This window comes from Chinchilla lanigera, unplaced genomic scaffold (genome assembly GCF_000276665.1).
Source record: "Chinchilla lanigera isolate Chin_1 unplaced genomic scaffold, ChiLan1.0 scaffold00095, whole genome shotgun sequence".
Lineage (NCBI taxonomy): Eukaryota > Metazoa > Chordata > Mammalia > Rodentia > Chinchillidae > Chinchilla > Chinchilla lanigera.
Genome location: NW_004955496.1, coordinates 7,405,226 through 7,427,831, shown reverse-complemented (window position 1 = coordinate 7,427,831; position 22,606 = coordinate 7,405,226). Strand labels below are relative to the sequence as shown.

The window sequence follows — 22,606 nt, the reverse complement described above, 5'->3', positions numbered from 1 at the left end:
AGCTAGAAGAGCTTGGGGACAGGAAGCACAGGACCGCAGGCCAGCACAGACATCAAAAGAGCCAGAGAAGCTATGATGAACTCTTTTTTTTTTTTCCCTTTGGTCTTTTCGAGACAGAGTCTCCCTGTGCAGTTTAGGCTGGTCTTGAGCTCACTTTGGAGCCCAGGCTGGTCTTGAACTTGCAAAGATCCTCCTACCTCAACCTCCGGAGTGCTGGGATTGCAGACATGCACCACCAGGCCCACCATATTATAGTTTTTTATGTTTTTTTTGTTTGTTTGTTTTTTGGGGGGTACCAGGAATTGAACTCATGACCATGTGCTTGCCAGCTGTGCTGGACTCGAAGAAAGCAGTCTTGTCACCTGTCCATTCCCTGCTATGACTTAAGAAAGTGGGACAAGCTGCAGGAGGGGCTTTGCTGCATCTCTGAGTACACAAGATAGCTGCTCTGGACAGGGACCAGCAGGTGCATGGTGTGGGCAAAAATGTTTGGGACTATACAAGATTGCTATTTAGAAGAGAAAGTTTCAGAAAACAATAACCACAGCAAAAGAAAGAACACTTCTCTTCAGCCTTTTGGCCACTCTAGGCCTCATATTCCCTCTTGGTAAATTCGCCTGGACCTGAGCCCTAAGTGTCCTTTAAACCGAAGAGTTTGCTTTCCTACAAACACGGGTGCACTTACACTCTCCTGATCGTTGCACTAAATGCTCTTCCCAGCCTGTGGATATTGGGGATCACACCATGACGGCAGGGTTTGCCCCTGGAGTGCTGTGGATGGCACCAGGGCCTCCTAGAACCAAACTCCACCCAGCCCCAGCAGAGTACTGGAAAGACCACTGTACCCCACCCATTCATCTTGGGTAGGTCCCCTTTCCCTCCACCTCTGAGCCCCATTTCTTCCCCAGGGACGCTTTTCTGTATGTTAATAAGCTTCTTCTCCTCGTCCCCTCTGTCTGAGTACTTTTTCTAGTCCCAGTCTCAATAAACCTCTCCGAATTATATACCACTGGGACATGACTCATGAATGATAGAAATGCCTTGTGGGTGTGCAACCAGAATGTCTCCCCTGCAGAGCATGGGCATGCAAGCCAGGCAACGTTCTTGGCATCCCCGTGTGAGCAGCTGCAGGAGGATCTTGGGGGGCACCCCCACACTTGCTCTAGACAGGCACAAGCAGAAATGGTGGACTGCAGGGTGGAGGTGCAGACTGCATGCTAAGCAGCATGAGGGTCACTCACACCTGTGTCCTGGGCCCCGTTCTGGTAGAGTCCCAGTGGAAGGCTTTGCCTGCATCAGTCACACAGGGAGCCTGAGCATAGAACCGGGCCCGAGGACTCTGCAAAGGGTGGTCCTCTGTCCACCACACACTGTGTGGGCTCGGGCGGGGGGTTGTGACCCAACACATTCAGTTTCTTTAGCAAAATGCTCTTTTCAAATGTAATTTCAGGCAAATAATATACGGATTTGGGGAGTTTTGTGTCTTTATTTGGCAAAGGACAAATCTGATACTCCCCTATCAGTTGCATAAGTGCCATTTTGATTATTTACTGATCTATGAAATTTTAAAAACTTGAAAACTGGATTATCTGATGCCTTTACTTTTATAAAGGATTAGAATAAAATCAATTATTCAGAATACTGAACTTCAGAGTTGGACATGTGAACTATATAGTTCATCATTGTTTATCACTGCAGTTTTATCATTTTTCATTCTCTGCTTGTGACCTGACAAATGACAGGGCACACAATTGGAGGACAGTGCTTTTCTCTTGTGAGCACACATGATTCCACACTTGCACTCAAATAGCCATGCCATCCAAAGGTGACCCAGACTGTCACTACGATCCAGGGGAAGGCATTTTCTCCTGTTAACGCAGACCAAGATGGCAGGTCAGCTTCCTCCAACAAACCACATGAGGTTAGCTAACTAAAAATGCACCCCAAAAGCTCTCACCACATCTTCACTGCATAGTCCAAGGATAAAAATAAACATCTCCCTCACAGGAGTGAAAAAAATCCAGGAATGCCTTCGGTATTTTCAACTCTGCTGACTTTTGAAGAAGTGCAGTTCTTCAAATGAAAGCAAAAGCCGATTTACTAAACAACATGGAGGAGCCAAAGGTAAACCAGTTAGATCGTGTCCTGGCCCCCAGGTTAGATGTTATCTAATCCTTGGTGTTCAAATGGTTAGCAGTATTGTCATTCTTAATTTGGAAATCCATAGAGTTTTAAACTTTAAGTGATATGAAATTTGAACCAAATAAATTAAGCTGATAGAAAAATAAAAAGGAAGAAAATAATGAAAAGCTTGTTAATTTACATGATTTATTAATCTAATCTCAGTAAAGTGGTTGCTATTACAATCCTTAGTTAATTCTGTGTCATCTTTTCAATCAAACTTGTGGAGAGAGACAGAGTTGGGAGGGATCTTGGGGTAGGAAGAAGCACTGCAACCATGGTTTGGAGCTGCACCTCCACCTCCCCCGGGGGCAAGAGCGGCCAGGAGCTCCACGCTGCCCTCACTCTTGCTGGGTACCCAGAGAGTGATTTCACAGCTCGTGCCACAAAAAAGGATTTCTTTTCTCACTTCAGTTAAAAATAAATTCAATGTGTGATCAAATGGTTTTCTGTGTATGACTTTTGTAACTCAAGCATTCTTTCCATACATGGCCATTTGGATATGAACAGCCATACACACACACACACACACACACACACACACACACACAAGCACACACACACAGACCTACTGTGAATAAAGAAAAGATGGTGGAATGAAACGGTTCTCAACTGGTAAGAAATGGTTCTAAAATATATGATGTGCTTCTCTAATTATGAGTTAATTCTGCCATTTAATGCTAGCTAACACAATATTTTAATACCATAGACGTGTATGACTTACTCAGCATTTAAAAGTGGTTGCCCATTGTCATGTGGCACCAGTACTATATCAACACAGATCATTTTCCTTATTTTTAGATATAGAAACTTGGGCTAAGAAGGATTTGGCCTGTTGTTTGTATACAGGAATGCTATCAATTTTGGGGTGTTGACTTTGTATCCAGCTACACTGCTGCCACTGTGGAAATCAGTTTGGAGATTCCTCAGAAAACTAGGACTAGAGGTCCCATTCAACCCAGCTATTCCCCTTCTGGGTATCTTCCCAGAAGATCTAAAAACATCATATCACAGCGATATATGTGCACCTATGTTCACACTGACACAATTTGCAATTGCTAAATTGTGGAAGCAACCCAAATGTCCATCCACCGAGGATTGGATAAGAAAATTGTGGTACATTTATATAATGGAATATTACTCAGCCATAAAGAAAGATAAACTCGAGACTTTTATAGGTAAATGGTCACAACTAGAGACCATACTCATGAGTGAAATAAATCAGACATGCATCTGCAAGCACCACATTGTCTCCCTAGTGTAAAACCTGAAAGAGTTAATTTAAACTCAGAGGTGTGATGGACATTGTGAAATGATAGGAAAATGCTCAATGGTAAAGAGCAACTGGGATGTGGGAAAAGAGAAGGCAAAGGAGAAATTTTGTATGTATGTGTATACAGGATAGTTAACATAGTTGATCTACTGTCTTCTATTTCTTTGCTGAAAGAAACTGTCAATGATTCCTTGATTGATCAATATTGCATGTCTCTATCTGTTTTCATGAGAAACCACTTTGAAGATATCAATATGTAATAAAACAAGCATTGTTGTAATTCTTTGTTTGTAACACTTTGCTTGTTTGTAACACTTTGTAAGTCTGTATTGTCTGTACTGTTCTTTTGCTATTTTGTAAAATGTTGTCTGCCTGTTAATGTTTTCCTCCTTTTATTTTTAAAATAAAAAAAAATAAAGGAAAGATTTGGCATGTTGCTGGATTCTAGCATACCAAGAATCTAGACTCAAACTTAGTTTTCACATTAAGGCCCGTTTTCTTCCACTAACATATTCCATCTCCGAGTGCAATCAGTGCTCAGTGTTTTATGATAAGTAATAATATTTGTGAATGTTGACTGTTTCCAGACTGAAAGGTCAGAATTCTCATTAAATACAAATGATATTTTGTGAGTGGTGACTTCCTTTGTAAGTTAAGCAGCTTACAAATCTGGGAGACATTCTAAGGAATACATGAGTTTGCACATATCAAATAGTGACTGCATATACTGTAATTAAAAGTACAATTTAGCAGCAATGTTTCTACTATAGTATCTACATCTATTATGAGAAAGTCTTATGTGCTTATATTCTGGTTTGTAAGAAGTAACATTCCAATTATTTAAACATTTGCTGATTCTGATTGGAATCAATTTGGAAATAAAGCATTTTACCTAAGGGGTGGGATATAGTAACCTGTAGAACTCTGACTTCCAAAACTCAGCAAAATTCGTACACCATTTACCACATGCTGGACACTGTTACAGGAGCTCGATGTGATCTCCTCCTATGAGCACTGCAGTGTTCTTATGAGGCAAGAACTACAGTCATAAAGGCAAGTAACCTGCTCAAAGTCACACGGCTAATGAGTGCCACAGCTGGAATTTCAGTCCAGAATGCTACGACTCCATAAATATGTGTGACACTAAGTTATTAATTTAGTGATGGTTATTTCACTTTCCTGTCTTTCTTTCTCCTTCAAATACATTTAGAATCAAGTGCATTTTATTTCAAGCAACCCAGCAATGAATAAGTAAATGTTTACACTTCCTTCTGAACCATCTACTAGGAATGAAAGAAATCCTAACTGAAGTTTTATAATTTTCCATTCTCTGTTGTGACCTGACAAATGACAGTGCACATAACTAGGGGACAGTGCTTCTTTCTTGTGAGCACAAATGATTCCACACTTGCATTCAGATAACCATGCCATCCCAGGGTGACCTGTATTGCTAAGCAGAGGTGTTGCAGGTGCTGTGAGAAGCAGTAGTGGGTTCTTAATTGCTCACGTGGAAGTAGCTAGCTTTTTTTTGATCAGAAAACTCAACTCACCAAGGAAGAATCCCTACACTGGGAAGCAACAAGTTGTGAGGCCAGGTTTTGGAGAGCATGAATTGATTTGATTTTAAGACATAGAGCTTTAGCGTGACTTCAAACTGTTTCCAATCCTTTTTGTCCTCATTGGTAAAAATGGGAATTATGCAGATGGCTTTGGTATATTTCATGGAAGCAAAGTGGGCAAAAGCAACATGGGTAAAGTGCCTGGCATAATAAATGACAGGTGTTTGCGGACGTTGTGACAAGACTCCCTTGGGTTAGCCTGCACCAAATCCCATGGTGACTTCCCTGTTCTGGTATTTGACACCATGAATGCAGGCTATGATTGATTAACCAGATTAACAAGCAGTCCACACTTAAGGAAGATCAATGGCATTGACATTTTCCCTCCCAGCTTCACAGTATCATTCATCACTGAGTCTACGCAACCTGGCAAATTATTGCCTCAGAACAGCTCTGCTTAGAATATTGTTTTAGTTTATTCAACAAAAGATTGATCAACACTTTTTACTTTTTTAAGTAAAGAAAAAGGGCAGTGCATATTAACTACAGTGCCAGAGAAAGTGTAAACAATCTATACATGTAGGTATAAACTATCATCCAAAACAAAAAGTTTCTGTTAAGAAAAACAATAAATTAAAAAGAGAAGGCAGAGCCTGAGATAGAATGACTGAGTAGACAGTTTATAGTGGGGTGGGATCTCAAGAAAGGAGTAAAGACCTAAAACACAGAAATGAGTGGAGCAGAAGAGAAACACATTTATTTGCTGGTACCATACCCTCTTGCTCAAGAGCAGGCTTATGGACTATTAATGGCCTCCCTTCTAGCCCTGGCATCTGACAGTGCCCAGTGGGATGCTGAAGCCTGTGTTGGTATCAGAATAACTAATGCATAATCACTGAAGTGAGGCAGTGCTGTCCATCACACCTATGTGCCCCTCGTTGCCACCACAATGAGTGGAGAGAATCTGACCAGAAAAGATGCAGGGGAGACAGGCAGGTGTCTAGTGCCCAATGGGTGGCTTCTTTTCTGTAAAGACCAGTTATGATGACCTCTGCTGGCCTATAATTCTGCACAATATGAAACCTCATTTAAGTTTGGAAAATCATTTTTCTTACGGTTGTGCAACATTTGGGTACCATGTAGTAGGGTTTCCACATGTAACTGACACCACTTATGGTTCTCATGATGATGCTGTGACTGTGGCCAATAGTCTTACAAGAGTCTCATTTACTGACAGAGACAGTTTCTTTTAACACCTAGTGGGCACGATTGGCTGAGCCCGGGAGAAATGTACATCACCATGGGAATTCACAGGTAGGAAGGAGGCACTACACAGGAACTGAATTTCACTTAAATACCTGTCTTGACATTCAGTATTTAGAAATGTGCCTCTCAAATTGTTCTTAAACAAGAAAAGGAAGTTGGAAAGCAATTACTAAGAAAAAAATAAGTAACTTGGATTACATAATTATTTACAAGTTAAAATATTTACCTGAAGTTGGAAAAGTATCTTCACCAATAAAAAGAAGAGCATAGGCAATTATCTACTAAATTAAAAGCTTTCTGAAGTCTTCAAATGTTTATCTTTGTTTCTGAAAAATTTTCTGAATAATTACAGTGTACTTCTGGCAAGTATCATGAGCCTCCTGAAAATAAGAATTCTATATTAATCACATCTACTTTTAGTGAGGGACATTAAAAATGAGTAAATGGAGAAATAATGTGAAAGAAAAGATCTGAGAACTAATTATTTATCCCACTGGATTTGTTCCACTTTGGTTTATTCTTTTTAAAGCAGATTACTCCTTGCAGGTGTGCAATATTAATCTGAGCTATGCCAAATAGAGCTACTAAGCAAAATTACAGGGATCTGTTCTGAAGCAACCAACTCATGTTACTAAAATGACACATAAAGTTATGATGTGCAGTGTTGATTTAACTTTCTTCCATCTTCCTTTTTTGTGAATTTTGCTTTTCAAAAGGCATGTTTTGTAGTTTTGAGAAGTTGCTTGAAAATATGCTCTCTGAATTTCTAAATATAGCAAAATCTCAAATAAAATATTTGACATTCACAATGAAGAAGTACAGACAATTCTATTTAGATACTTTCTCTTTCAATTATTGACACAGCAGTTTTTCTACCAGACTTGTAAATTATTGCAGTGAAACTAAGTTATCCATCTACTATTACTGTCTTTTCTTCTTCTTGGGTTTGAAAGCCTGCTGACCTTCGATAAGAAGTTCTCCCCTTATATCTGGTGCTCACTTTCAGAGCCTAGATTCAAAAGAATCCACTGCATCTACATTGTGCTGTGTGATTCATACCTGTCCCTGACCTCCCACAAGGACAAGATAGTGGGTTGATAAGTGATAGGAAGAAGTTAAAGATAAACATCCAGAGGCAATTATTTTACTTGTTTATGCATTTGGATAACTATGTCCTAATAATGTACTTAGTACTATTAATGAGAAAACAAACTGTAATGAATATGGGTTCTTCTTTTGAAGTGTTTATATCTTGGTAAAAAGATAAGACATTCACACAAATAAATAAGTCTGACAGAAATGGAAAATAAGTGACAATAAAGTTCAAAATATAGGCATCCAGAAGGAAAGAAGTTGGTTCTCTTCATTATTAATGTTTTGAGTTCATTGGTTTCAAGCCTGAAGAACATACAACATCTTACCATCTCCTCCATCTCCAGGGTGTTCACTCTACCCACCGGACAATGCTAATCAGCCATTACTGTCACAACTTTAGCATCTTATCCAAACTTTAAAGTTACTGTGTCCAATACCAAACACTAGATCCCCTCATCCACTTCCGACCTTTCCTCAACTCTACTTCCAAGCCATTCATCCATTTCTAGGGTTCAAATAGCCCATCTTTACATTTCAGACATCTTCTTTTTCATTGCCAAATAAACAAAATGTCAATGACACATTTTGTACTCTTTTAGAGCTCTTTTTTTAGGAACTTCTTTTCATTTTATTGACAGACTTTCTGACTTGCAATAGTGCTCTAACTAATTTCTTTAACTTTTGCCTCCCTTGACTCCAACAGTCTAATCTATGTAGTCTAACTCCAATAATCTATGTAGACTATCGCCAATAGTCTAACTATATATTCTGTTGACAGATTGATTTTCCCAATTTATAGCGCCAGTCATGTAATTTCCATGTTCAAAAACATTTATAGGCTCTAAACTAATTAATCATATGAGTTGATATTACTTCTATTTATTTATTCTTTTTGGTGACCCTGGGGACTTAACCCAGGTCCTACAGGCATTAAGCATGTGCTCTGCCACTGAGCTACACCCCGGCAACATGGATTGATTATTTCTCATCCTGATATTCTATCCCCCAATGCTGTATCTCCAGCTTTATTTCCCAGTATGTAACTATGTTCAACATGCGGCCTACATTTCTAGACTAGAATGTACTAACGTTTCAGTGTTCATACTCAGGAAAATCTATTTGTTTTGAAACTCCAGATTTTTAGGCTTTAAAACTCATCATCACTTATACTTTCAACAAGGACTTGTTTAAGCATCCTTCCTGCCCAAAGCAAGGCAGGTTTATTCACCTCTTAACTAGTAGGTCCAGCAGACCCATCCCTTACTTTTCCACTGTAAATTTGTACATTAATATAATAGTAGCAGGCTGTGCATCCCAGTACCTTTTCCTCAGGGATGCAGGAAGCAATCTATGTGTTTCTCCACTTGATATGATGAACAGCAAGGTTTGTACAGGGTTCCAAATGGCAAAATGGCATTTTTACACAAGTTATGCTCCATCTAACTGGCTTTCCTTATGTTTACCTGAGCATCACAAAGGTTCCTAAAGTCCACATCACTCCAGATTTGTTTAAAATTTTTTCTTTTAATTTTTCTAGTAGAAGTAGCCCAGTTCAGTACAACAGCACATATAAAAACAGATTTAAAGTTTTGGAGGAGATCAAAAGTGAATCATCAGATTACTCATGTATGGGTGATGAAGATAATCCATTCTGGTAAAGTACATGTATTCATAACAGAAGAGTAGTCTGGGTGTATGATACTGATAATGAAGGTGATGGTCATGATGATGACTTTGATGTTTTCCATGTGAGCCAAAGTTCTTGTGACAGTGAAATGGAGCAAGAATGAACTGATGCAAACACAGGAAATGCAGACCTCCTTGATTCAGATGACAAAGAAAACAGCAATGTGAGTACATATGTGACCAGTTGAAATGTTGCAAAATGGCCACACAACCAAATAGAATGATCCAGTGTTAGAATTAGGTCCTAAAATATAGTGAGTATCTTGACAGGGGTAAAACATATTGAACAGAATGACAGCACTGCCCTTCAATGTTGGAAAGTATACCAGAAAAAATATTACAAGATGCTGTGAAATACACAAAGGTTAAAGCACAAGTAAAATATTCTATGTGCACCAATACCCATACTCAAAAGTATAATTATTATGACACCTGACAGGCTGAACTGAAAGTATTCACAGGTCTGCTGTACCGAGCAGGTATTTCTCATTGTAATCTCAAGAATGTAAAAGACTTATGGAAAAGTTATGGGTCAAAATATAGAACAAAAATTAACGCCCCTGTAGATGTGAAGATTTATTATGTTTTCAATTAAGACAATTATCTTGGAACTCAACCATCAGGTCTTTATTTGGATAGTAATGAACCAAATATGTTGTGCCCAGAATTGTTGCTCCCATCTCCCAAACTAATCAGAATGTGACATTTGACAGTTGGTTTACTGGCTTCCAATTGCTGTTACATTTGCTAACAGAACATAAGTTGACCAGTGCAGGAACTGTACGCAGGAACAAAGCAGAAATTCCAAATGAAATGCTGCAATTTCAAGGCAGAGAATTGTGTAGTACAATCTTTGGATTTCAGAAAGATATAACACTGGCCTAATACATGGCAAAGAAAAACAAACTGGTACTTCTGATGTCAACATTTCACCATGATGGAAAAATATTTATAAGGGAACCTCAACAAAATGGCAGCCTGAGATGGAAACCTTCTACAACAAAACCAAAGTTGGGGTACATGTTGTTGAGTTATGCAGCAACTATGATATCACTTGAAACATGAAACATTGGCCAGTGGTTATATTTTACTCAATCCTAAACATGTGTGGCATAATTTGATAGTGTACAAAGAAAATAATGAGTGAAAAATATCATACAGAAATTTTCTTACAGGATTGGGGCTGTAGCTTAAAAGAGATGGTGTACACCACAGGAAGAACAAAATGTTTCTGCCCAGGGAAATACACAAAATATTGTGGAGCACACTGGTGCTGACAGGTGAATAGGCAGGCGCAGGATCATAAAGAACTGCTGTGACAACAGGGAAACAAAAATGATGTACACTGTGCCCTACAAGAAAGGACAGGAAAAGAAAACACATGTGCTATCAGTTTAAGCAATACTTTTGTATGGAACACCCAGTTGTCATGTGTGAAGACTGCCATGAGTGTGGCAGTGATAGTAAAGATTATTTCTGTGGTAGACTTTCATCTGTATTTACATTGTAGTTCACATAGGTTTTTATTTTTGATGTTATCTTTTAAGTTTTGTATGCAGGTAAACAGCTGATGTGAAAATGTTGGTGTTTGTTCTAAGCACTCATTACATATTTGATATTTTATTTTATTGACATCTTATTTCCCTAAGTACACATTGTACAATATGGTAGGCAGCTCCTGACAAAACAGAAAGAATAGAGAGGTGACAAGACTGCCACATAGGAAAGGAAAGCTAAGCACACATGCAGTCAGTGTGAGACTTATGTATGGAGCATACAGTTGTCATGTGTGAAGACTGCCTTGGGTTTGGTAGTTGAAGCAAAGCTTAATTTTGTGGTAGAGTTTTATCGGTATGTTCATTGTAATTCATATAGGAATTCACTTTTGATGTTATCTTTTAGGTTTTGTAAGCAATGATACAGCTGATGTTAAAATGTTGATGTGTATTAAGGACATATTAAGGACTTAATAATTCATTGTATTGATATTTTATGTTCCTGCCATTTAAATACTGTATAATATAATAAGAATCTCCTGACAAAATCACAAGATCACTGAGACGTCCAGCATGTCTCACAGAAAGGCCAGGAAAACAAAAGACGTGTGCTGTCAGTGTAAATGATGCATGTGTAGGGAATGTGCTGCTGTCCTGTGTACAGATGACACACATGAAAGGTGTGATAATTGAATTAAAGATTTTTTTAATAGAGTGATATTGGTATTTTCATTGTAGTTCATATAGGAATTTATTTCTGATGTTCTCTTTTAGACTTAGTACATCAAAAACCAGTCAATTTTGAAAATTTTGATGCTTTTTATAAACAATGAATATTAAAAATTCAATACTTTATTTTTGTGATTTTTTCCTATTAAGTACTCATTGTTTAATATGATAAAACTCATATAAGACTAAAATTAGTAATTTATCAATAGAAATACTGTAAAGAATAAAAATGTGCCTGACAGACCCATTTCTCTGCCCCTTTGTGACAAAATGCTCCTTAAAGTCTACATCACATCCTCCTGCCCCCACTTTCTAGGGAAAGGGATGGGTCATTTAGATCTCTGTAAACCTGCAGCACTTAGCATCATGTTTGCTTAGAGTGTGTTTGGTCAATTTTTGTTTCATAAGATTGAATATCCAGTTTTTAATAAATGAATTTCTCCAAAAAGTCAAATCCATTTTCAGATACCAATAAAGTGGTGTCTATTTCTGCCTGCAAATGTCTAAAACAGTTTGATCTCTCCTGAATTAATGTCAAGTTTTAAAAACAAATGGCCCTGGAAGACTAAATACATATTGTTTCCAGGGCGTGCTTTTTCTTAGAATCCCTCTTCATTTAACTTCTCTCAGTCCGACAGGCAAAAGCTCATTGATCTTGATTTAAAAGCCAAAGGAGCTTAAAGCCACTGTAGGAGTCTGTTCAGTTTTAAACACAATTTAGAAAACCCAGGAAAGAATGACAGTTTCCTCTCAGGAGCTTTCTGTACATATTTCAAAAGAACAGCTTTCCAAATTGGACATTATAAAATATTATACCACCAACCAAGTAATAAAAGTCACTCACTGTCGTGAAGAGATCCCCTTGATTTTGACAAAAAGCGCAAAAGCCTAAATTGTCTTTTTTAAGTCTGAGACTGACAGAAACATAATAAGGGAAAAATACTCAATTTCTCTAAAAGATTATTATTTAGAAATAAATTATTATGCAAAAGAGGCATGGAGCTGTTGACAACTTGTGAATTTCAAGCAGTGGAAATATCTCCCTCAGTAATCAACTGCTGATAAAACCTGTTAATCCATCTAAATTTGGGAAACACAGAGAGCTGTGAAATCAACATGTTCCTGGTTCAGGCATTTAGGGAAGAACTTACCAGATCATCTCAGGAAATGCTTCACTTCCTGTGCCAATCTGGGAAGGAAACGTAAACCAGGCAGAGGCAGGTGTGACAGAGTCACCCAGCAGATGGGAAATTCACTTCCCGCTCCTGCAGGCACCCTCCAATGGCCACTTCATGCTCCTGAGCTGTAACTTCCTTTTCTAACATGAACGCAGAAGTTTGTATTTTTCTTAGCATTACTTTTCACTGATACTGGCCTTAAGTTAACCAGTGGGCTTGTTGGCAGAAGTTGAAGGAGATAGTTATGTAACTGTCTTCCCTGCTCAATGGAAAACTCTTCCAGGGGCTGACAGTTCATTAGAAAGGCAGCGCTTCTGAAAGATGGGGTCCTTAGCAAGGCGCCCAGGAGTGCTCATAATGGAAACCACCTGCCAGGCCTCTGTGATGTCCTCAGCCTCAAGACTCCTTCTAGCCAGGGCCCAGGGCTGTCTCTGCCCCTGCCCCACTCTGCTATGTGAAGGAGCTGCACTGCAGAGGGATTCGCCATGGCTGTCGGGAGCCTGCTGCTGTCTGGAGCCCAACAACCAGAGTGGCCACGCTCTACCTCAGGCTCTCAGAACCTAGAGGAACCCAGTATCACTCATGAGTGGGTTTTGCATGGTGCGGGTTCTTACCAACCTTCACCATGCATACTGAGCAGATACTTATAAGCTAGCACATTGATTTCCTCAATACCTCATAGATATTCTTTATTTTAAAAGTCACATTCTTTGTCTGGCCTCAAAACCTGGTGCACCTCAACCCTGGGGACTCCAAGTTGTGTGGAAACCAAGGGTAGCTGATGTAGAAGTGTTGTGGGATGTGTCCTAAATTTATGGAGATACTGTGAAAAATTATAGATAAAGAGTAGCTCAAGGAGGAGTGTGCCAATTTTTTCCTACAATGTCACTGTAAATTAGAATTTTTTAGGAAGAAAACTTTTGAAAAGAGCATAAGCAAAATAAAATTAGAACTGAGTTTTTTTTATTTTCCCCCAGGGCTTCTCAGAATAAAATATCAATCTTTCCCACGGTGTTCTTTTATGATAGTTTGTACTTTGGTTTTCACACTTCTTAAATCTGTCTTATATTAGAATCACTTGTTTATTTTCCCACCGTGGGCAAAGGATAACATCTTACTCATTCTTTTATTCCTTGCACTGCCACAGAGTGGGAGCCTAACAAATATTGATTACATTTAATTTTTCATTTTGACTTCCTCGGGAAGGTTTAAAATTCAGATGTGATCATTTCTTGCAGTTGATCATTAATATAGTCAGGGCTTATGTAGGATCACATATATCCTTTACCTGTTTCTTACCCTGGAATCAATAGCAGGGTTTTTATGTCTATGACTTCCTGAAATGTTATCAAAATATGGATGTACACAAAAATGATGTACACATTCAGCTATGAGTGTATTTCTGTAATAAGTCTATAAACTGTAATGAGACGACTTTCTCCGCAGTCAGCCACCCCTCTGGACACTGAGATTCTCCTCCAAGACAGTCTCTCCCAAGCTCCCAGCCTCTCAGAGCGGAGACAGTGGAGACTGATGCAAACAGGCAGAAACAATACACATTTCCAGTTCAGCTCACCAGCCCTACCTGATAATCTCATTATTTTGGGATTTCTGTCTAAACAGAGACATTTTTGAGCGAGAGTACTTTTTCAGCCAACACTCTATCCCCAGATTTCATTTTCTAAAAAGGTCCCTGTTGTTTCCTGTACCTCCGTGATTCCACGGGACCCTTCAAGGCTGTTGCTAGTACAGTTGAAGGGTCTCTCTGTGGAGCTATCCCCGCGTACTCCTGCGTGCTGCCCACACACTTAATCCTGCAGATTTCAGGGAAAGCTCCCTGAAGGTAAGCTAAGGCCAAGAGCTCGCGCACAGTTGCTTGTCACACTCGCCATAAGTAAAAGAGAACACGGTACCTGTGACACCACGGCAGAGGCTGGAAAGCAGGAGGAGGAGAGTGGTCACTGCTGGCAGCTGTGTCATGGTGCCGGGGTCTCGAGGCTCCTCTACAGATGAGGCCGGGAAGGCTCCCTCCTGCCGAGGGCCCGCAGTAAGTGGAGGAAAGGCGTGTGGAACCCCGCAGCCCCTGCCCACCCCTACTTATTTTGGAGACTCTGATAAAGAACGAGAGGAAACACACGCACTCCCTCAGGGAGTTCAGCAGAGAGATTTATTGTTTCAGTCCCTTACAGGAACTCTTTTTTTTCCTCTCTCCTTTCCCTTGGCAGTCACTTGTGTTTTTGTTACTACATTATTTTGTTCTTCTTCAACAAAAAGGTCAGGATGGGTTTTGAACAGAAACAGAGCCTTCTTCATGGGGGGACCAGGGAGCTTTCTAACTTTTGTTTTGAAAGCACACTTTGGAGTGGTTATAAAGGGACCTCATTAGGCAGCTACTCGATTTAGATAAAAAACAAGACACCGTAGTGTCCCAAGAGTTAAACTTTAAAGTAGAATCCAAACAGAATCAACTTGTCTCCTCTCTCTCCAACCTGAGGACAGACTGGTGCAGACCACCTTCTGAAGATGGGCAGAGCTCATTGCAGAGATCACGCTGCCCAGGGTAAGAGGCTTCCTGAGGGGTGCAGACAGCTCACACTTCCACCTGGGCTGTACCTACTCCCCCTCGAAGACTGCTCAGAGCAGTCACCTGCTGTACACACCCCAGCACAGCTCGCTTCACCCTCAGACACACTAGGCCTCTAAGGAGCTGTGTTTCAGCTCTGTGACAGTCAGAGTTCATCCTGCCCCCTCCTAGTGATTCTCTAAAACAAGGTCCTTCAGGGTTGTGACTGGAGAACACAAGGGGAAAACGTGTGGGGGAAATAACTCAGGGTGTGGCTGTGGGACACCCGCAGACACAGGGACCTCATTCCCGCACCTCATGCCCCTGCTCTACACATGCCCCTTCAGCACATAGGGTCATGGAGGACACCGGCCACAGCCATTCCTAAGGGATTTGACTCCTTTGGGTCTCTGGACCCTGACTGTTATGCCCTTGCATGAAGTGTCCTGGATCCTAGTCCAGGAAGGCTTCATCCTAAGCTTTTAGGCAAAAGGAAAGGGAATCAGGGGGAGGAAGGGAAAAGAAGAAATGAGAAAAGAAGGATAAAATGGAAACAAAGCTTTGTAACTAAGGAGGGGGAGAGGGGTTGAAGGGAGAGAAGTGGGGAAGGGAGGGGAATGGGAAAAAAAGAGGCACCAAGATGTTTCATACACAGTATAAATTCCCTAAGATGAATGTGATCAATATGTATTTCTAAATTATACCAATAAACTTAATAAAATAAAAGACAGGGGAGCTGTAGATAGAAAGGAAAAAGAGTAACAGAAGACACTAACATGAAGCAAATCCATATTAAAGTAGTTAAGGAAACAGAAAAGGAAAATGGGCATGAAAGACTACTTAGGTTTGCCTTATTAGATTAGACAGTATCTCTGAGGCAAAACACACAATTAAAGTGATGATAGTGTCCAGAAAAGAGAAATTAATAGCATAAAAATTGTAGACATGAAATATATATTATATATTTATATAGAAACTGAGACTGAGATATAAAAATACATATATTTTATATATATATGTAAAATAATTCCACATATGTGTATGTTTGTGTGTAGAGATTAGGTGTATGGGAATGTAATAAACAGTTAATATGATGGATAGAGTGCATATTTAATAATTTATTTTTGACATTTACCTTGTAAGTTAAGTCTCTATTTTAACTCAACTACAAAAATAAATTTCTTATATGCTAATTATTTACATTTGAAAGACAAAATGATAAAATCATAAAGTTCTAGGCAACAGTGCCGGTGGCTGCACATAAGTGAGGTAAAGAGAATATTTTAAGCTTGGCCTCAAAGGTGGAGCACATGTCAGAAAGACAATGCGCTGTTTGCATAAAAATTTAAAAGTATGACTCCAACATACCAAAGGAGGAAAAATTAAAACTATAAAACTTTTTGTAACATATATGTTATTTTATCCTAGAAACACCTTGTGGACTCAAAAAACAATGACTATGCCCCAGAAAAATCAGAAGAAAAGTGTTACAGAAAGAAGTCCAACAAAATGTAAATAGATATTTGTATCATTGGAAATCAAAGACACCGGTATCCAAACATTGAGCTCATGTTTTTTATCTTCCAGATATAATTACAAGTATTTTCAGATAATACCCATTGTTAACAAATTGTTCAAGTCTGAAAGTTTTTCTCTCTGTCTTGGCTTAGGATCTTTCTAGGGTGTAATTTCACAAGATTCCTCAAAACTCTCTGACAGCCTTAAGCTCTGAACTTGCAATTATGGCTTTAGGATCTTATAAATATAAAAATGTGCACCAAGGTTCATATTATTACAAAGACTCATGAAAATACTGTTAGTGCACAAGGTAAACTATTCTACCAGAAAATAATATTAGAGGATTTTTATACACATGAAAATATACTGATCCTTTTTGAATATATAAGTGTATTTATACTTACATGTGCGGGAATTATGTACATGTGAAATTATAGGCATGTATGTGTATAAATCAGTGCATACGGAAAGAAAAAGGGAGACATATCAGAGTAAAATAGGAAATGTTAACTTTTTGTATCAATCAGTAGAGAATTATGGGTCATTTTTATTTTTCCTTTCCTTATTTTTCTTAAAATGTTCTTCTAGAAACACATTACTTCTATTTTTTAACAACAAAATAACCTGATGCTTCTGTTTAGCATGTTAGTCTGCCTCTGCCTCCCTCTCTTCTCTCCCCCGCATCCACTTACCCACACGTGTGTTACCTTGTGTGCAGAACTGTCTACCTCTCCTTCAGATGATTCAGTGAGGTTCCAGAGAGTTTTAAGAGTGTACATTAACACTAATAAGCAAAACCAATACACAAACACAAACACAAACACAAACACAACACAATTTTGAAGCCTGATGTTCCTGTTGAGAGTCTCAGGTGGGCACGGCTCCCTGTGCTCAGTGCTGGGTCTCAGGCTGTTTGGGTTTTGTGTAAATTCACATGCCAGCAGGCTCCTGGCACATTCTGGGAATTGAGAAACTGCTCCTGGGTTCTTATCTGCCCTCTCCTCTTCAGGGCTGTGACTTTCAGCCCAGTGCTACCTCTGAGTGCCATCTCGGGTGACGGTCTACAGACCTGTGGGAGACTCAAGGCTCCCCTCAAGAGGCTGGTCTGGCTGACATGTGGGACAGAGCCCAGCCTCAGCTCTGCACATCGGCTTGACATCTGCAGGAGCGGCACATCAACAGCCATTGCACAAAGCCACAGGAATTCAAGTTTATTCTCTTACTGAAGTCAAGCATTGCCAGCCCACAAGTGCAGAATCCTATGACCCACTCTTGCAAATCTTAATTGGATGGCAAACTGGTCACACTTTCCACTCACCATCAACCTCCTGCCCTAGCTAACTTCCAGTGGCAGAACTTTCATCTCAACACCAAATCTCTATAGTTTAGCTCAGCACATTCACAAAACACCAATGAGGCTGGTGTCTCAGTGCAACGCTGACCTGCTTGAATCTCCATATCAGGCCCATGCCCTGTCCATCCTCTGGGCCACTCCACCCTCAGCAGTGAAGAGCAGGTCAGGCCCCACCCATCCCAGTTAGGTCCATGGATTGCTCTTTGGCCTCTGTCTGACCCCTGTTTCACATTCTGTATTTGATTCTCCACTCACCTGCATATTGATATCTCACCAACCCTCACTCAATTTCTGGGTGAGGTTGGAATCCCAGGAACTTAGCAGGGTTTAGGCGCCATCACAGGCTGAGGGTTCCAGGAGTTGTGGACACAGGGGTGAGGCCCAGATTGTCTTCATGGTCATCCTCTTTTCACTGAGAGCAAATAGTTCTGGCTTTGCCAGTTTCTTTATGTGAACGACAGCATGTAAAAAAGTTCTCTGATTCTTGATTTTTCTCTTCTCACAGGGCATGTTTTAGTCAGTTTTGCATTTGTGCAATGAAACGCCTGCCACATGTTCAGTTTTGAAGGTTTGGGCATGGGGTGGGGATCAGGTCACTTCTCCACTGAGTCACACATGGCAGACAACAGAGACAGAGGACAACAGGGCCACACTGGCTCCTTTCACATGGGTCATTTGCCAAGGACTCCTTCAGGGGCCATGGTGCTTCCTATCACCCATGAAACCAAGCCTTCAGCACAAGGGACACCTGAGGGACACAAGGCAATACTCAAGCTACTGTAGGATGTGACATGGAATTTGTGTGTAAATGATTGGAAGCAGTGACACTTCTCACATTCAGTCCTGCTGCTAGACACTAGGGTCATAGTTGACTCATCTATAAAATGATAATGACAGCACTCAGTCCTGGAGTTATCAAGTGCCTAGTATTATTTTAAAAATTGAACGAAAGGATTCTAAAGCCTATTTATTCATTTTTATGTAACAATGTGTCTTTTAAGTTTTCTGAAAAGTGAAAATATTGCATTAGTACAGATAGTTTTAGGAATAGGGTGTTAGTAATTAACAGCATGCCCATTATCAAATTCCTGGCCTTACCAGAATAAAAACAAGTTTACCAAAGTGCAAATAAGTTTTTCTCCAAGCTTTGCAAAATAAATCATTTCCATTTTATCACCAAACAGAATTGTTTACACGTGTTTTCAAATTCATTCAACAAACACTGGCTTAATATTTTCCTGCCCCATCTATATAACTAAACCACAAAATATTTTGGATGAACAAAGCTAGAATACAACCCAACTCATCCTTCCAAATCCAGCCTTTGGTCAAAGGAAATGACATAGTCATGATCTCTAAGCAGATGAAGGCTTCATCTGAGAACATTTCAAACCCAGGCTTCCTGTCTTCTGAGGCTCTGTATTTTGACTGACACACTGGACTGGTCTGGTGCTATACCACAGTGGCAGTTTTACCCACATTTATCCTCAAATCTCAGCATCCAATTCACTGTGGGGTTATTTTCAAAACTAGGTCTTTTTAAGCTTCACTCATGTGATTTGGGAAGTATGGGGTGGGAACCAGGCATATGTATGGGGAAAAATCCATTGGTGAGTGTGGTGGCTGCTCTCAGTCAGTAATTCCTGACTTGAATCATTCAGAAGATTATTTTAATGTGTGTTTGCTACTGTTCAAAAGGAAGCAGCTGCACTTCCTGGCCCTTGCCATCAGCATCCTCACAGAACTGCACTTTAGGATTCAATAAATGCCTATGACTCCAAACAAGCCTTCTTAACCTCAACATATCCAAATCATTAAAAGCAGCAGCATTATTTTAAAAACTTACCTTTACAGAACTGTGCCACTTTAACTTAAAATATGAATTCCATTCCTATGGTCAAACCCATAGTTAATGAGCTCTGGCTTGGTCTGGTCAAGGGGTAATAAGAATGGTCCATGGGACAATCAAGGGTCCTGATTTTGAGCCTGTAAATCCCAAACACTCCAAACAGACTTAAGTAATCATTTATGCATCCTCCTGTGAATCTCATTATATTTCATTTTAATTTGTAGAACAGGAATAAGATGCTTCCAGTTCTTGAAGAAATGGTGATACATTATACCTGGTGGTTTTAGGAGTATTTCTTTTCTCTTGGAGGTGTTTCTGTGAACATCAAGTTTGAGACATGTTTATATGGTTTTCCATATAATACAAACGCACATGACACTCTCAGGCCCAGTCCCACCTGGACACCACTTGTGTTCCCAGAGACTTTCCCTTGCAGTGCCTTCATCTGCACTTCTGGGACCAATATGTGATTTCACTAGAACATTATTTGATCCAATTATTTAATCATGTTGTGATTTACTTCATGAGGTTCAGATTTCTATTCATAAATTTGTACCCAATTAGTATTCTCCTCTTGGAAAAATAATATGCAAGCCCATGGAAGCATATCTCAGCACCTCAACAATATTTATCCTCTTTTTTGATTAACAGGTTAGTATTTGTGTTGGGTGTAGTGGCAAGTCTCTTTTGAATAGGATGAGTTTGGCTTATATGATAAATGTGAGTTTCTGTCCTACTAAACTGAAGGCCAGACTCAGAGTTACTGTGACCTGAGCATGTCATGCCTCTGCAGAAGCCCTTTTGAATGTTGGGATGACATCTCTACTTTGATTGCTGTGGCTCTTGACACAATAAGAATTTCCTTATCCATGGCATTATACAGTTTATATGGTTTTCCTTTTTTAATGCTTCCCAACATAACTTTCAAACCCCGAGGAAGGCTAAGCTTTGAACTCTAAATATAATGAAGAGTTCACATTTTTTAGTATTTTTCATAAACTGTAATGATCTGCAAGTGATGATTTTTAAATTTTATATTGTTTCTCTAGGTGTTAGATTTGTTAAATATTTTCATCTCTAAAGAATGATGATTTTGCTTTGTGCTAGTCTTAACATCTACATGCATCTGTAGTGGGAGCTTCTGGCCTGTTCACAGCAAATGACAAACACACATGACACTCTCAGGCCCCAGTCTCACCTGGACACCACTTGTGTACCCAGAGACTTTGCCTTGCAGTGCCTTCATCTGCACTTCTGGGACAAAGTTCTGAAAATGCTACTGCTGATATTGACCTTCAATTAAGTATTTCTGATGTTTCCAAAATTGATTTGATTTTCTGGTGTGAAGTTTTCCTGGTAGGGTAGACATAATTGGTCTCGGTGTTTCACAGGATTGTGTACTTTCTCTTGAGATTTTTGGAGATAATTTATATTGCATTGGGGAGAAGTCAAGAAAAGAAGGAAAGGATACAAAGGTGATTTTAAAAGTGACTAATAATCACTGAAGACACCACAACTGACACACACACCAAATCCTTAGCACAATACTACTGTTAATGTCCAAAAATACCCAATCCTAATTCAATTTTGAAGTGGCTCACAACACCAGAGATAAAACATAGAATAAAACAAAAACTAGAAAAAAAAATTAGATAGAGAAAGACCAAAAACCGTAAACAAAAATAGAAAAGAGAAAAAGCTACTCAATGCTTGTACAACAGGACTGGGTGTTGGTCCTGTCAGTCTGATGCTGACCTAAGTAAAGCCCATCAAGAGCCTGAGCTCATCAAGTTATCTTGGAAATACTACAGCACAGTTCTTCTATAAGTGTGATCATAAGCATAAGAATCACCATGTGCTTGACAAAAAATAAAGAGCATAGGTTTCAAATACAAGTCCTTATGAATGGGACCAGAAAGTGTATAACTGAGAAGCTCCATCAGGTAATTCTTAGGCACATTAAAGTTTTGGAAGCAAAATTATAGTTTTGTATATGGATTTGGTTTTGCTCTCCTTAGGGTTTTCTGAGGGTGACCTTCTTGAGGAACACAAGACTCACAAATCAGCTATTAAGATAACAAAGGTGTTTGCACCTGCTAAGAATCATGTGGTTGTCTTAGTTATTTTATTGTTACTGGGACAAAATGCCTGACATCTAGGAGGAGGAGAGGTTTATTTTGGCTCACAGTTTGTAGAGGATTCAGTCATTATCAGCAGGTTCCAAGCCAGGCCAGCATGGCAGAGGAAAAAGAGTTCACAGCATGGCAGGAAAGGAGCAGCACAATTTCATTCTTCTTTCCCTTTTTCCCCTTTTTATCCATGCTACAAGTCTGAGCCCACAACACTCCAGGTGGGTTGAACTCAATTCCTTGACCCTGGGTGTCCCCTGTGGCTGCACCTCACCCTGACACTGGCGCCCCATGATGGAGCAAACCTGTGGCTTCTCTGAGACCTGAGTTCATTTGGCTCCTTTCCAAAATGGCAACCAGTGAATTGTTTCTTCTGGGAACACTCAAATCAGACTGGAATCACTCACTAGCCACCTCAGTCTGCATCATATACTGCTCCATTCCACTGGTATGTTTCTCTGTGGAGGTCTCTAGAGTCACCAGTAGTCATCATGCCTCTATATGTTCAAGCCACCCCTCCCATGCTACAAGCCCAGACTTATAGAGAAAGCACCACTTGCCACCTACCTTTTCTATGTTTTTTTTTTTAATTTTTTTTTTTATTTTAAAGAATAAAAGAAGGATAACACAATAATAGGGGGGACTTAGCAAATTACAGACAAAATGGTAGGAAATTATCAATGGTTATCATTTTACATATTATTATCTACAAAATAGTTTCTCAGGAAAA

At 39.6% G+C, this 22,606-nt stretch overlaps 1 protein-coding gene across 2 annotated transcripts in view; it reads right to left on the bottom strand.

Annotated features, from left to right (window-relative positions):
• Nucleotides 1–14,604, bottom strand: part of Emcn (endomucin) — an 85,756-nt gene extending 71,152 nt beyond the window's left edge. Inside the window, exon 1 of one of the 2 annotated variants that reach the window (XM_005406259.2) lies at nt 14,377–14,604. In XM_005406259.2, coding sequence (XP_005406316.1) covers nt 14,377–14,443 — 67 coding nt within the window. In that variant the 5' untranslated portion in view covers nt 14,444–14,604. The remainder of the gene's footprint in view (nt 1–14,376) is intronic. The other variant, XM_005406260.2, reaches the window with a different exon arrangement.
• Nucleotides 14,605–22,606: the final 8,002 nt, after the last annotated feature.